This window comes from Saimiri boliviensis, chromosome 9, assembly GCF_048565385.1.
Source record: "Saimiri boliviensis isolate mSaiBol1 chromosome 9, mSaiBol1.pri, whole genome shotgun sequence".
Classification (NCBI taxonomy): Eukaryota; Metazoa; Chordata; class Mammalia; order Primates; family Cebidae; genus Saimiri; species Saimiri boliviensis.
Genome location: NC_133457.1, coordinates 9,404,485 through 9,421,401, shown reverse-complemented (window position 1 = coordinate 9,421,401; position 16,917 = coordinate 9,404,485). Strand labels below are relative to the sequence as shown.

General features: G+C 40.8%; 1 protein-coding gene and 1 non-coding gene across 2 annotated transcripts; both read left to right on the top strand.

Annotated features, from left to right (window-relative positions):
* Positions 1–6,134: 6,134 nt before the first annotated feature.
* LOC120368339 (non-histone chromosomal protein HMG-17) lies at positions 6,135–12,417 on the top strand. Its single transcript, XM_074405461.1, has one exon. It carries the CDS (start codon positions 6,309–6,311, stop codon positions 6,579–6,581), a length of 273 nt encoding a protein of 90 aa, XP_074261562.1. The 5' UTR covers positions 6,135–6,308; the 3' UTR covers positions 6,582–12,417.
* A 4,428-nt stretch (positions 12,418–16,845) lies between these two features.
* Positions 16,846–16,917, top strand: TRNAC-GCA (transfer RNA cysteine (anticodon GCA)). Its single transcript has one exon. It is a non-coding gene; the product is annotated as a tRNA-Cys (tRNA).

The following is a 16,917-nucleotide window of genomic DNA, read 5'->3' as shown; positions in this document are numbered from 1 at the left end:
CACTTTGGGAGGCCGAGGCAGGTGGATCACGAAGTCAAGAGATCAAGGCCATCCTGGTCAACATGGTGAAACCCCGTCTCTACTAAAAATACAAAAAATTAGCTGCGCATGGTGGTGCGTGCCTATAATCCCAGCTACTCAGGAGGCTGAGGCAGGAGAATTGCCTGAACCCAGGAGGCAGAGGTCGCGGTGAGCCGAGATCGCGCCATTGCACTCCAGCTTGGGTAACAAGAGCGAAACTCCGCCTCAAAAAAAAAAAAAAAGAGTAGTATCGGTAGGAGTGGTCCCCCGTGTGTGCAAGCAATGAGTGGGTGTATTGTCTGTAAAGAGCTTAAAAACAGTAATCAGACAAAAAATTGGCCTGCTTTGTTATCATTGAGCACCAGCAATTCTAAATGATGTCAGTGATAAAAATCTTCTCTGTACCTCAGCTGACTGTTCCCATCTGCTGCTGCTTTGGGAACACCACGGCTGAGCAAACACTTCCAAGTTCTGTCCACAGTGAAGGAAGCACAGTTGAGTTCATTAGTACTTTCTGGCTGAGAGCATTAAAATACCATACACTAGATCTGCATTGCCAAATAAGGTAGACACTAGCCACATGCGGCTGTTTATAGTGATATCACTGAAAATAAAATAATATTAAAAATTCAATTCCTCAGACACACTTTAAGAGTTCGTTAGTGCTATACAAGTAGTGGCTACCATACTGGACAGTGTAGACATAGAATATTGTCTTCATTAATGAGAACTCTAGGAGACGGTGTTGCTTTAGACTCTACTAGCGGTCTGGCCATAAGAAAAACATATATTGAATTCACTGCGCAGATGTACTATATATAGTAAACATTATTGTATGCATTACATATGTACAGTCATAACATTTATGAGAATAAATAGTGGCATAACAAGTCAGCATTTTATGGGACAGCATTAAATGAGATAGTGTCTCTGCCCATAAAAGTTTGAGAGTAGTTTAGCTCAATGTTAGTATTAAATGCCCACTATGTGCCAGATACTAGGCTAAGTATTGGAGATAGCAGAGTGATTAACTGAATGCCTGCCTAGGAGTAGTTTAGATCTAGTAGGGGAGACACACAGGTAAACAAATATTACACTGCAGTGAGATAGTTATAATAACTGAAATGTGTTTATAGTATGTGGTCAGTACAAAGGAAGGCTTAATAAGCTATCTCTACCTTGAAGGTGGAAGTTGGTGTTTGAAGTATGTGTGGGAAAGGGCAGTATGGCAATATAATTGGAGAAATGAAGACCTAGGGTGATTTACTCACAAGGACCAATTCAGCCCAGGCTACTGTAAAAAGATAAACAAGGTGGTTTCTGGGCTTAAGGAAAAGGGGTGAGCTGTACTACAAGCACTGATGTTGTTGATCTGGAGGATGAGTTAGGTTGTCAGGATTAGAAATCAGCTGAGATAATGTCATAGAATCATAACGTCATAGAATCCCAGAAGTCATTGTATAAAGATTGAATCTTGAATAGTAAGTATGAAATGAATTGGGGATAATGACATGCGAAGGTTGGGAAGTGGGGAGGAAGTAATAAAGGACAAAGTATAGTAGGAAAAAACAAAGAAGTATTTTGAGTCCCATCTAGAATAACATTTGTACTTTTTGCCATAATTAAACCAGCAGAGTAACTGGAGCTCCAGAGGGGGAGTAGCTTTGTCAAACCCCTGCCTTCTAGGGACACTGGCGCCTTTAAAACACCTGTAAATACAAACGGTACTTACTGTAGTGGGTCTCAAAATTTAGTGAGCATAAGAATCACCGAAGGAGCTTGTCAGAAGAGATTTTTCTGGGCAAGTCCCCAATCCACTCAAGTAGATTTGGGATGAGACCAATAATTTGCATTTTTAACAACCATCCCAGGTGTTTCTTATGAAAGTGGCCCCACTGACCACAGTTGGAGAAATACTATGTAGTTTATTAGAACAATGAAATGGGAAAGAAAGAAGTCAGGCCACAGGAAGACTTCCTAGTCATTTCCCTTTCAAAAGAAGAAAAGAAATATGCAAAGTGAGTATTAGTTTTGATTTCCAGAGAAATTTTCATCTAATGCAAATTGTAAATGGATTCCAGACATTGGCTATTACATGTGGAAATGAGCTGACCCCATTAAAAATAGTAAGAGGGAAATAATTTGCTTGCACTTTAAGATTTATTTAATTTGCAACATATGTTTATTAACAATAATTTGTTTATTTCTATAAATTGGAGACAAGGCTAGGGTTTGTCTAGCCACAGTTCTGGGTGAAATTCTAAGCAGACACTTAGTGAAAATTAGGTCTTCGTTGTAGCCAGCATGGTGCCTCTCCATCAGCTCTCAAAGACCCTTTTTAAGTTCCTCTGAGGAATGTTTCTCACTCGAGATAAAGGGGAAATATCCTCCTAGGTCACCATTATTGATCTGCTCTAAACTTTCTTTTTTAGCAAAATGAAGGGCTCTGCATCAAGGGATCTTCATGGAAGAAGAGCTCCTCTCAGCAAGCAGGGCACAAGGTGGCTGATGTGGTTGATGTTCTGTATCCTTGGGGATAAAAGAGAAGAGAAAGGGTAACAGGGCTTCTTGGAACAGAAGAGAGACAAAGCCTAGGAGAATGTGGTAAGGTGTTTTGAGCCTCTGGGGATTCCATATGTTTGATCTGGGAATTCTTTATAACTCTATTTAATTTAGGTATAAAGTCCTTAAATGAGTACTCTGTAGTCCTTATTGGGTGGATGGCTAGGCAAGGAGGGCCTGGGGAAAGGGAAGTCTTGGAGAGAATGCTAAGGAAGGAAATCCATGAAAGAGGGAGAAGAACAACATGGACTTTCAGAAGCCTGCTGGAAAGGAAGTCTGATGGAAGGTGTCTAGAGATAAGGTATTGACTCAGAAAAGGTAAGACAGTGAAATGCCTTTTGTAAATGCTGAGAATCTCATGGAGGCTCATTGTTATTTCCCTGATATAATAAAAGCCCATCTTCCTCATTTGCCTGGGACCTCTCTATGAGCTCTCTCCTCCTGGACAGGAAGTAACTACCTAGTCATTCTGGGGACTTGATGACATTGCTACCAAGTGGGCCTCCTCACTACCACTGAGCTGGTGAGGCAGAAGCTTTCTGGGTGATGGTAGCCTTGAGGTTTGGCTAGGGTCACCCTCCCATGACCCAGCATAGAATTGGCTGGAGGCTGAGGCAGAGGGACAAACTAGAGAAATTCAGGGCTGACTAGAAGGAAGCATAATGAATAGAGGGTGGAAGGGGCAGAAGTGACCAAGAAATGGGAAGAGTCTAGCTTGGGATACCTGTTCTCAGAGGATCACCATTGAGTCACTTCTTTCCCCAACCTGCAATGTTGCAGATAAGCCATCTGACTCACGATGTGAAAACCAGTATCCTTCAACTGCATGACCACCAGCAACAACAGAGGCTGCTGGCCCTGCAGGACCACTGCTGAGGCAGTGTATTTTCTCAGAGTTTTTAATTTGAGGAAACTCTCTAGAACAAAACAAAAAGTCTAAACAAGTGTTATATATATCCTTGTGGAAACACTCTCAGAATCTAAAACAGTGGTTTTCAAAGCATGTTTCCTGGACAGGCTGTATTAGTATCACTTGGGAAACTGTTAGAATTGCAAATTCTCAGGTTCCATCCCTGACCTACTACATCAGCGTCTCTGGATCTTAGCTGAGAATATTAGCCATCTGAAGACAACGTTTTCCCGAAAGGCCTGTAATTCCTGCCCCTTAGCTCTAACTAGGTTACTGTTTTGAAACTTTTAGGAATTTTAGGAAAATGTTTTGGGCATGTCTCCCGCCTCTCACTTGGAACACACAAAGGAATATCTAGTACATAGAACAAACTCAATAGTTCTGTCTCTTCACCTATGGCATGAGCTGTTAGTAATATATACATGTTTTTTTCTTTTCTTGTTTGAGATGGAGTCTCACTCTGTTGCCCAGGCTGGAGTGCAGTGGTGCCATCCTGGCTAACTGCAACCTCCACCTCCCAGGTTCAAGCAATTGTCCTGCCTCAGCCTCCCAAGTAGCTTTGATTAGAGGTGCCTGCCACCATGCCCAGCTAAGTTGTTTTTTTTTTGTATTTTTAGTAGAGACGGGGTTTCACCATGTTGGCCAGGCTGGTCTCAAACTCCTGACCTCAGGTGATCAGCCCGCCTCAGTCTCCCAAATTGTTGGGATTACAGGCATGAGTCACTGCGTCTGGCCAAAAAAGAATTTTTTTTTCTTTTTTCTTTTTGAGATGGAATCTTGTTCTGTCACTTAGGCTGGAGTACAGTGGTGCGACCTCGGCTCACTGCAATGTCCGCCTCTTGGGTTCAGGCGATTCTCCTGCCTCAGCCTCCCGAGTAGAAAGGATTACAGGTGAATACCACCACACCCAACTGATTTTTGTATTTTTAGTAGAGATGGGATTTCATCATGTTGGTCAGTCTGGTCTTGAACTCCTGACCTCAGGTGATTTGCCTGTCTTGGCCTCCCAAAGTGCTAGGATGACAGGTGTGAGCCACTGTGCCTGGGCCCTAAAAATATTTTTTTATTAGCATGGAAAATCCATAGCAAATTGTAAAGCTTCAGATGCCATGTTGAGACCGACATCTTGCAAAATGCGTATACTTGTAGGATGTGCAGATATCTTTGTAAAATTCATGGAAAGAGGAAGAGAAAACAAGGCACACAGGTACAGGCTCCAGAGAGGCAGCAACACCTGCTGCTCAGCCTGTGTGCCTTCCTGGCAGGTACTTCCATTAGTCACCCTTAATGATGGTGGTTCTTATTTTTTATTTTATTTTTATTTTTTTGAGATGGAGTCTCACTCCGTCACCCAGGCTGGAGTATAATGGCACCGTCTCAGCTCACTGCAACCTCTGCCTCCCGGGTTTAAGCAATTCTCCTGCCTCAGACTCCCAAGCAACTGGAATAACAGATGCATGCCACCATACCCAGCTAATTTTGTTTTGGATTTGAGTAGAGATGAGGTTTCACTGTGTTGCCCAGGCCAGTCTGGAACTCCTGAACTCAGACAATTCGCCCGCTTCGGCCTCCGTAGTGGCTCATGCCTGTAATCCCAACGCTTCGGCTCAAGCGCTGGGATTACAGGCATGAGCCACTACGTCCCGCTGATGATGGTGGTTCTTACAGTGGCTCTCCGGGTAGATCTGCCTCTGGCTTCTTCATGCACCATCATCTGCTGCTGCCTTTAGCAGCTGCCATATTTTCTTCTTCCCCTCCATTTCTTACTCGAGTTGAATTCAGGTGAGGTTGCTAGATTTACCAAATAAAAATACAGGAAGCCCAGTTACATTTGAATTTAAGATAAACATTGAGTAATTTTTATAGCATGAGTATGTTCCATGCAATACTAGGACATAGTTATACTAAAAAAAAAAAGTTATTTATCTGAAATTCAACTTTAAGTAGGTGTCTTGTGTTTTATCTGGCAAGTGTAGTTTAAGGAAAAGGAATTCCCATTTCCAGTTGCCTAACTCAGGAGGGACATTTTCTTTTAGAAAAAAATCATATATTGCCATACAAATAAGGACAGGCTTATCTGCATATACCTGTGCTATCTATTAAACTAGTCATTAGCCACCTATCGAGGACCTGAAATGGGACTAGTCTGGATTGTGTAAATTCACATTGGGCTTTAAAGAACTTGTATGAAAAAGACTATAAAATGTCTCCATATATTTTTTCATGTGGGCTATATGCTGAAATGATTTTGGAGGTACTGGGTTAAAAAGTATTATTAACTCCCTTTTCCAGCTGGAACTGTGGAGGGTGTCAAAGAGAAGAAGAAGGTTCCTGCTGTGCAAGAAACCCTTAAGAAAAAGCAAAGGAGGGCCGGGCGCGGTGGCTCAAGCCTGTAACCCCAGCACTTTGGGAGGCCAAGGCGGATGGATCATGAGGTCAAGAGATCGAGACCAACCTGGTCAACATGGGAAACCCCGTCTCTACCAAAATTACAAAAAATCAGCTGGGCATTGTGGCGCGTGCCTGTAATCCCAGCTACTCAGGAGGCTGAGGCAGGAGAATTGCCTGAACCCAGGAGGCGGAGGTTGCGGTGAGCCAAGATCGCGCCATTGCACTCCAGCCTGGGTAACAAGAGTGAAACTCCGTCTCAAAAAAAAAAAAAAAAAAAAAAAAAAAAAAGAAAGAAAAGAAAAAAAGAAAAAGCAAAGGAGGAGCAGTGTGAAGAAGAAGAGGCGAGAGCGACCGCTGGACTGATCAAAGCCCACGCGCCGCTGCATCCCGCATTCAGTGCCTACGTCCCGCCACCGTCGCCACCATGCCCAAGAGAAAGGCTGAAGGGGATGCTAAAGGAGATAAAGCCAAGGTGAAGGACGAACCACAGAGAAGATCCGCAAGGTTGTCTGCTAAACCTGCTCCTCCAAAGCCAGAGCCCAAGCCTAAAAAGGCCCCTGCAAAGAAGGGAGAGAAGGTACCCAAAGGGAAAAAGGGAAAAGCTGATGCTGGCAAGGAAGGGAATAACCCTGCAGAAAATGGAGATGCCAAAACAGACCAGGCACAGAAAGCCGAAGGTGCTGGAGATGCCAAGTGAAGTGTGTGCATTTTTGATAACTGTGTACTTCTGGTGACTGTACAGTTCAAAATACTGTTTTTTATCAAGTTTTATAAAAATGCAGAATTTTGTTTTCCTTTTTTTTTTTAAGCTGTGTTGTTAGCACACAGAACACTTCATTGTTGTTTTGGGGCATATGTCACTAATAGAATGTCTCCAAAGCTGGATTGATGTGGGGAAACGCCTTTCCCTTCTAGTTTTGAGAGACTTCCTCTTGGCGCCCAGGAGGAGGGATTCCCTGACTGTGACACACATGGCCACCTTGGCACACAAAAGCCTTGCGGTATGGAAACACAAATTCGCTTTCATGTCCTCTTCTCCCTTTCCGTCTTTCAGCATAGACTTAACTCCCGTAAGCCCAGACATCTGTTGGGACCTGACCCCCAGTCATTGGTTACCAGAGTGTCAGGCAATCTGGACTTGCCAGTGATGTCACTGAGATGGCACCTGTCAGAAGAGCAGTGATTCCATTTCTAGATTGTGGATCTTCAGATAAATTCTGCCATTTTCATTTCACTTCCTGAAAGTCAGGGTCGGCTCGTGAAAAGTTGTTAAACAACATGCTAAATGTGAAATGTCAACCCTCACTCTAAACTTTCCCTGTTCAGAGCATCAGATGAAGACTTCATTGGGTTTTATAGTGGCTTTCTGATTTTTGGTAGTCCATCAAAGAAGGGAGTTTGAAAGTTGTTGTATACTGTTAATGATTGTCTGCGCATGTCCTGCCTGAAATATCATGATTGTTTATGGAAAGTATCTTTAATAAAACTGGATACAGTTTGGCTTGGAAAAAAAAAAAAGCAAAAGCAAAAGCAAAGCAATTTGGCAGAACTGAAGATCAAGTGCCTGAGAAAGAAGTTTGCCCAAAAAATGCTTCCAAAGGCAAGGAGGAAGCTTATCTATGAAAAATGAAGCACTATCATGGGGAATGTAGGCTGATGTACGGAACTGAAATTCAAATGGTGAGGATGGCAAGAAAAGCTGACAACTTGCATGTACCGGCAGAACCCAAACTGGTGTTTGTCATCAGGATCAGAGGTATCAACTGGGTGAGCTCAAAGGTCCGAAAGGTGGTGCAACTTCTTTGCCTTCATCAAATCTTTAATAAAAATTTGGGGAAGCTCAACAAGGCTTCAATTAACATTGAAGGATTGCAGAACCATATATTGCATGGGCATACCCAAATCTGAAGTCAGTAAATAAACTAATCTACAAGTGTGTTATAACAAAATCAATAAGAAGCTAATTGCTCTGACCGGTAAGACTTTAATTGCTTGATCTCTTGATAAATATGGCATCGTCTGCATGGAGAATCTGATTTATGAGATCTGTACTGTTGGCAAACGCTTCAAAGAAGCATATAACTTCTTGTGGCCCTTTATATTATCCTCTCGACCAGGTAGAATGAAGAAAAAGACCACCCGTTTGTAGAAGGTGGAGATGCTGACCCCAGGGAAGACAAGATCAACAGGTTTATTAGAAGAATGAACGTGCCTACCACAATTATTTTTTCTAATCTGGCCAGTTAATAAACAGTACCTGCTCTAAAACTGCAAAAACCAGAAAACCAAAAAGTATTATCAAGATTAATGTTGTCTGTTTCTTTTTCCTTTTTGACTGTGGCTACTGGGAAATTTAAAATGGCATAGGTAGCTTGCAGTCATAGTCCGCGTTCCGTTTCCACTGGACGGTGCTGGCCTGGAGCTGGAGCCAAGTCAGGGAGACATAATGACCATCAGGCCAGGAGCCAGGGGCCAGCCTTTCCAGAAAGTGTGAGATTCTCCTCATTTTAAGCTTGTGGCTTAAATGGCTGGGGGTGTAAAGATTCGTTGAATGCAATATTTATTCACATAGTTTTCATTTTCTGTCCTGACAAAAACTTGGTGATGTTTGAATGATTACAGCACAAATAGGATTGTGGTTTATGTTTCCTATTATGTGTATTTGGCAGTTGAAATGATGACATTAGATTGGGACATGGTGGGAGGGGTCAGGATACAACGTAGGAGGAGGAGAGCAGGTTACAAAATGCCCTATTTCCGGGATGCTGGGTTGAGTTGTCCTGTTTAACTTCCTCTTCCTTTCATTTCTATGACTTTATGATTGCAAATTGGCAGTGGCAGGGCAGTTCTGACTATATTTGCTAGAAGCAGATGTCCACATTAATTTAGACGTTTAGGGATTGAAAACCATAGAGGGTGGCACTAGGAAATATAGAAAATGCCAATGAAAATTTTTGTCAGGCAAATTAAATCTTTGCAAGTCCCCCGACTTTGGAAAACTATTTACAGAACTGGATTACGAAAGTGGGACATCTTTTTATAACTTAAAATATTTGGGGATTTTAAGGTTTAGATCTAGGACTTTCAAGTCCTGTGTTTGACCCGCCATCACCTGCCTCTTTCTTCCCTCCGCTGCTTAACCTCTTTTCCTGAAGTTCCTGAAAAGCAAAGAAACATTTGTGAAAGCAACGCAAATAAAAATTTAAGACCTTCTAGAGGGCTTGATCAATGGTAAAATAACCTGATCTTTACCAAGCTCCATTTAAAATGTGTATGCCAACCATGTCAAACTGAAGAATCAGTTCTCAGCTGTAGGATCCACCATCTGTTGATTTCCATTTTTTCTTCCTGATCTCACCACCCACTGCCTGGGATGCCACATTGCCCTTCACAGATGCCTTGCCACCTGATTCAAAGATGTGACATCCACGATCTCCTGGCCAGAAAATGAGTTGCTGCCACATCTTTTATGAACTGCCAATTGAGTGGCTGTTTCATCCAGCCTATCAGCCTTCTGCCCACCCTATTGGTCTTCCACTTGGCATTACTTTCATTACCTTGAGGATTATTGTAGTACCGTATAACACATGGCCTTTCAGTAAGAGGAGTGTTGATGGCATTGTTTGGCAGAAGGAAGTAGATAGTAGAGGCTTAGGGGCTGTGTGCCAGATGGCATTTTAGTAGAAGGAGAACATCTCACTTCTTTGAAGGCTTGAGATCTCAGGTCCAAAGGAGACTGAGTGTGTAGGAGGAGCGGTAGCTACTGACCAGGAAGTTGTTGCTGGCTGCACTCCCCTCCTGATAGGGAACGCTGGATTGCCTGGCGAAGGGTCTGAGGCAATTATATCTGGCTTGGGTACACTACCAAGTGAAGTTGGAGATTTGTAAAAGCTTGTCATCTGTTGATCATTGGTCCTTGTAGGATTTGATAAAATGAAAGAATTTCAGTCTTGCATGTCATTTGCTGACTTATTTCCAAGGAATTAGAACTCAATCAGAGAAGCAGAACCATATAAATGATATAAAATACTTATTATAGGGATGAGATCTCACACAACTGTAGGACCTTGGTGAGAGTATAGGTAAGTCTCTTGTTTCTATGTCTAGTACTGGTCCTGAAGTCAGCAAGGCCAGCAGTCTGGAAAGAAAGATTAATATGAAGTGGGGGAGAGAGGATAAATTGGAATCCACATTAGTCTCTCAGTGCCTCCAAACTTCCAACTTCAATGTTGGGATTTGCAGAATGGCTGGCTCATTTCTCCAAAGCTGCTCACAAACTTGGCCCAGGATTCAAAGAAGCTAAAGAGAAGATCCAGTAGGAAGTGGAGGAACTAGGGCCCTGCAACTGCCCTGATGGGCAAAGTGAGCCACAAGATCAGTGACTATGGGCAGAGTGCAACAGCAGCTGCTTCTACACCTCCATCTCATTGTAAACGTGATGCTGCTTCACTTCCACCTTCACATCTGCACATTTTCTTGTGGGCAACTCTGATAGACAACCATGCAGAGAAGGGAATTCTGGGAGATGAATTTCCAGCTTAACTAAGTTGATTTCATACAAGCCACCACACCCATGAATTAAATTATTCTCCTTATTCTCCCAATAATCTTATATTCAGTGCACTAGCCAAAGGGTTGGTAAGCTTGCTATTTTTTTTTTTTAATTCTTAGGAAAGCCTAGAGAGGGAGCATATATGAGAAAAAGACATTTCATGAAACAAATTAGCAGAGGCATTCATGGAAGGACACACTGATATGATGGTCACACAGTAACTTTAAGGAACAAACCTTTCTCATAAAACAAGGCACATATCTACTGGAAACTGTAACTGCTGGACTGGAACAAAGTAATCTGAGCAGCTTGAATGCACCTTGTAAAAGGGCTTTTGTTTCATTCAGAAAATAACTTGAACCCTGGGAAAACCTGAATCAACCTGAGAGACAGAAAGAGGAAGAGGGAAGAGAGAAGAGAGAGAGAGAATGAGTTCGAGAGTGAATTTTAGAGTGAAACATAGCACATTGTATGACCTCCAGGTATGATAAAGCGGTCTCCCCTTGAAGGCTTCTGAGATGTAAACTGCAAAACATTGATTAAATATATCATTTGGCCAGTTTTTCCATGTCAATTTAGTTTGGTGCCCTTTGACTGGGACATTCCTTTTTCTTTCTTTAAAAAACTAAAAACAAAACAAAAAAATCTAACATATAACTTTCACCTGGCTGAAGGCTTAACAAAATCTTGAAAGACTTCCCTAGACCACAGTGCCAATGGAGTGGGGAATCTGGGCACAGGGCCTAAGTCCAGATGCTACTTCTCCAAGAGAAGAAAAATAGACTCATATTATTAGCTGCATTTTGTTTTGGTGTAAAGTGAATAATGAAAGGGGCAAAAGGACACAATGACCGTGTGGGAAATAAAGAAATCCAGGTAGTGGTATGCACTGTTGTGGGCAGAGAGAAGCATTTAAGTTTGCTGTTGAGTTAAAGGAAGAATTTGTCTTGGTCTGTGAATCAGGCACAATCTGTTCACTAAGTTAGAAGTTGCAGAATAGCTTACCCTCAAGTGAGATAACACATTTTCCACAATAGGCACACAGTTGCTTTCTTGAGATGGTTTACTTCATTACACAAATTCTTCCTAATATTAGACCATAGTTCTTTTTTTTATTGTGGTAAAAAAATCACATAGCATTAAATTGACCATATTAGCCATTTTTTTAAGTGTATAGTTCAATAGCTTTGCAGTTTACCTCTCAAAAGCCTTCAAGGGGAGATTATCTGTTCTTCTGTAGCCTGGAGGTCATACAGTGTGCTATGTTTTACTCTAAAATTCACAATCAAATTCATTCTCTCTCTTCTCTTTTCCCCTTCCTCTTTCTTTCTCTCTCTCAAGTTGATTCAGGTTTTCCCAGGTTTCAGTTTTCACCCAGTATAACTTGAGTTTCACCCATGATGAGGCATGGAACAGAATTTCCTTCTTTTTAAAGGCTGAGTAATATTCCCTTGTGTATATACTCTAGATTTTCTTTATTCATTCATCTGTTGATGGACATTTGGGTGGTTTCCTCCTCTTGGCTCTGTGAATAATGCTACGATGAATGTAGATGTGCAACTACCTCTGGAGATGCTTTGAATTCTTTTGGATAATACCTAGAAGTGGAATTGTTGTATCACATAGTAATCTTGTTTTTAATTTTTTGAGAAACCTCCATGTTATTTTCCACAATAATTGTACATTCTTACCAATAGTGCACAAGAGTTTCAATTTCTCCACATCCTCACCAACCCTTTTTATTTTGTTCTTTTGATAGTGGCTATCTTAATGGGTATGAGATGATGTCTCATTGCAGTTTTAATTTGCATTTACTTGTAATTAGGGATGTTGAGCATCTTTTCATAAGGACATAGGCATTTATAAGAACAAATACAAGGCCAGGCGCGGTGGCTCAAGCCTGTAATCCCAGCCCTTTGGGAGGCCGAGGCGGGTGGATCACGAGGTCAAGAGATTGAGACCATCCTGGTCAACATGGTGAAACCCCGTCTCTACTAAAAATACAAAAAATTAGCTGGGCATGGTGGCGCGTGCCTGTAATCCCAGCTACTCAGGAGGCTGAGGCAGGAGAATTGCTTGAACCCAGGAGGTGGAGGTTGCGGTGAGCCGAGATCGCGTCATTGCACTCCAGCCTGGGTAACAAGAGCGAAACTCTGTCTCCAAAAAAATAAATAAATAAATAAATAAATAAAAATAAGAACAAATACTTTGTACAAAATAATATGGGGAAGAATTAAGGTGGTAAGGTTGATGGTGAATCTTGTGGCCATGGTAAGAACACATTTTATTTTTAATGTGGGATTGTGTTTGAAACCTCTCACAGGGTTCAATAATTTTGTTCTGCCATTATGTACTTTCTGATTTGGTCCTTCATGAGAAGGAAAAATTTAGTTTGTGAGTCAGTAATTGTCAGGATTAGAAAGAATTTAGTAGATCTTCTAATTGCAACATCTGCATTTTACAGTTGAGTAAACTGTGGATTAAAAAGTGAAAAAATTCAACTGAGCAATATCTTGATATAAGGGGAAAATATTTCTAATTACTGAAACTTTTAATTTTCTCCTAGCTTCATTGACATATAATTGACAAAATTGTGTATATTTATGATATAAAATGTTATAATTTTATATACGTATACATCGTGAAATAATTATTACAATCAAGTTAACACTTCCATTACCTTACATAGTTACTATTTTTTAAAATGGTGAGAACCTTTTTTTTTGAGATGGAGTCTCCCTCTGTCACCAGGCTGAAGTGCAGTGGCACTATCTTGGCCCACTGCAACCTCTGCCTCCTGAGTTCAAGTGATTCTCCTGCCTCAGCCTCCCAAGTGGCTGGGACTACAGGTTTGCACCACCATGCCCACCTAATTTTTGTATTTTTAGTAGCAATGGGGTTTCACCATGTTGGACAAGCTGGTCTCGAACTCTTGACCTCAGGTGATCTGCCCACCTCGGCCTCCCAAAGTGCTGAGATTACAGACGTGAGCCACTGCACCAGTTGGTATTCTTATTATTAATTTTTTTGAGGAACTTTCATACCCTTTTCCATAATGGTTATATCAATTTCCATTTCCACCAATAGTTCACAAGAGTTCCCTGAGGAACTTGAGGTTTTCTTCACATCCTCACTAACACTTGTTCTCTCTTGTCTTTTTGATAATAGTCATCCTAACAAGCATGAAGTTAGATTTCATTGTGGTTTTGATTTGCATTTCTGTGATGGATTAATGATGTTGAAAACTTTTTTTAATGTAATTGATGACTGTATGTCATCTTTGAGAAAATGTCTATTTGTGTCCTTTGCCCACTTTTTAATTGGACTATTAGGTTTTTTTTTTTCTGTTGAATTATGTAAATTTTTTACATATTTTGAATATTAACCCCTTGTCAGATATGTGGTTTGGAAATACTTTATCCCATTCTATAAGTTACCTTTTCGTTTTTTAATTGTCTCATTTGCTGTGCAGAAGCTTTGAAAAACTTAAATTCTCTTTTCCATTACTAAATAGTTTTATGGAATCTAGAAATATTAGGAGGTTTCAGTTTCTAAAACCCTGTGGTTAAATATATTTTGAATAATTGCCACAGTTTTTCTGAGTTCTCTGCAAGATGTTTTGTTTTGTAATCCACTCCTCTTTTGTGGCTCTGATGACAATCTTTGAGTGCTAGGCTTTGGAACTCAGACCAGACTGTCTGGCTTATATACCTTATAATTAAAACAAACATTAATTTTTACTTTTGCTTATGTTTTCAGAGAACTGAGAGCAAATTCACGTATGTGACCTCATGTCGGCAGAGGGTTAGGGATGTAAGAGCAGATCAGTTCAGCTTTTACCTCGTGGCAGGTGCTGTTCTGGGCCTCTTGGGGTTTATACAATTTCAACAAATATGAATAGGATCCTCAAAACTAGTGCAGGCCTGACTATTCTTTCCAGAGTATGCTGTGTGTATTAGTCAGGGTTCTCTAGAGAAAAAGAATCAAACACACACACACACAAATATATATATACTTACACACATATACATACACGTGTATATATATATATATATATATGTATATGCATGCACACACGCATACACACATACACATATAGAAAGAGACTTATTATGAGGAATTGGCTCATATGATTATATAGACTGAGAAATTCCAAGATCTCTGGTTAGTAAGCTGGAGACCCAGGATTGCTGATGTTATTGTTTCAGGTTGAAAGCCAGCAGGCTCAAGACCCAAGAAGAGCTGATGTTTCATTTTGAGTCCAGAGGCTGGAAAAGACTGATGTCCCAGCTCAAAGCAGTCAGGCAGGAAGAGTTCCCTCTCAATCAGCGTTTTTGCTCTATTTGGGTCTCAACTTGATTGAAGGAAGCCCACCTACATTAGTGAGGGCAATCTGCACTACTCAGTCTAGCAATTCATATGTTAATCTCATCCAGAAATACTTCACAGACACTCAGAATAACGTTTAAACAAATATCTGGGTACCCTGTGGTCCAGTCAGATTAAACTATTAAATTAATAAATATACTACGGTTACCACTGAGGGTTTTCAGGATAACTTTGGGGATATATGGACAAGTTGACTTGCTGTGTGACCTTGGGCAAGTTATTTAACTTCACTGTGACTCAGTTTTCTCATTTGCAAGGTAAAGATAATAGCATTTCTTTCCTCACTGGATCATCTTGAGGATTAAATCAGTTAGTATTTGTAAAGTGTTTAGAAGCATGCGTGGCAAGTTGTAAATGTAATATGTTAAATATGATTTTTAAGTATTTTAATAGATTTATTTTGATGTCCAGTAAGAGGAAATATACCTAGCATGATTTCAAGGATATTTCTGGACAGGATGAGGCTAAGTAAAAAACGTTAAGTTGATTTCAAGACAAATATTAAGTAAATACTACTACAGGAGGTATGTGGAAATGATTAAAACAGTGTCAATGGAAAAAGTAAGTGATAACATTTAGAAAATACCCCATTTTCTGAGGAATTTCCTGGAACTGAAAGCTTTCCTGGGATGTAGAACATTTAGTACTAAAACTTGGTGAGTTCCCAGTAAATTAGGATGGTTGGCCACCCTGTATATAATAACTACAGTCTGACATTTATCCCACAGACATTTTTTTGAACATTTATATTCTTCCAGGCAGTGGGAGCTTCCAAAGGATCTCTGCTTATAACAGGCTGTAAGTAAAGTGGATTCCAGTCCAAATCCTGCCACTGACATGCTTGTGATTTTAAGCAAGGCTCTTTGACTTCTCTCAACCTGTGTTTCTTAGAGTACAGAAGAAGTGCTTGAAGTAATGATCCCTAAAACCCTTGGAGCGCTGGAGTTCTTTGAGATGAAGCACACAGTACATCTGCTACTGTTAAACTCTCAACACCCACTGATGGCCAGCAGGAGAAACGAACAATGAGCAAAGCATGCAACTGTGACTCTTTTCTTAGCTCTCAAGTCCAGCCTGAGGCAGGGCAACCTCTTCTATGCTCCCAACCAACCAAAACCCTGACACAAAGTGATCATCCCAAATGTAGGATCCCTTGGAAATGCCTGAATAATGTATGTGGCCTAGGAAACTGGCAGGAGAGAGACTTCTCAATAGGCCCAAACATGCAAGATTTACATAAGAAGCACCTGCACAATTTATTAGGGTGAGAGGAGATGTTTATGAGGTCAGGAAATACAGGTTGCTGTAATTGTGGTTGTGTTTAGGAGCTGAAAATGAATCTTTGGTGGTAGGACTAGGATAAATTGCTTGGTTGATTAAGAGACCCTCATCTGGAATCTTGTTTCTCTTTATCAAATAACCTTTCAAAGTTGACAATATTCCACATTTCAGGCAAGTTATGTTACACAAGAGTGTAACTCACTGACCATCTGTTTTTGTGTGACTAAAATAATCTTACAGTTGTGACTTGGAAAAGCTATCTCACACAAATTGTTATTTATACATATTTTTTCCAGAGTCAATTTAATGCAACAAATATCTAGAGTGCCAGTTTTGAGCTCAATTCTGTGAAATCATGAAGAGGAGTAAGAATCTCAGATCTCAGTTGCTAGGAGCCTTGGCTAAGAAGCTAGACAGGAATCCAGTCATCCACATTATATTGATGTTGCCATTTGTGCAGAATTTGATTATTTTTACTTGGAACTGAGGTTTGCTTTATGTGAGATATGGTGGACAGGAATAAGGCTCTGGTTATTGGCCAGTCTAAGAAGAGTTTCTCGGCTCCTGAGAACTAAGTTCTGTCTTTTATAATAATCCTCTTCTAAAGCTTGTAATGCCCAGACTTCCTTCAGACAACATTCTAATTATAGCTCCCCTGAGTCACTGAAGGTTTTTAGAACCAGAATGTTGAGAGAGCAAGTGAGAGAGAGATAGACTATAAAAGCAGGTTTACCAGTATGGGGGTATAGCTCAGGGGTAGAGCATTTGACTGCAGATCAAGAGGTCCCTGGTTCAAATCCAGGTGCCCCCT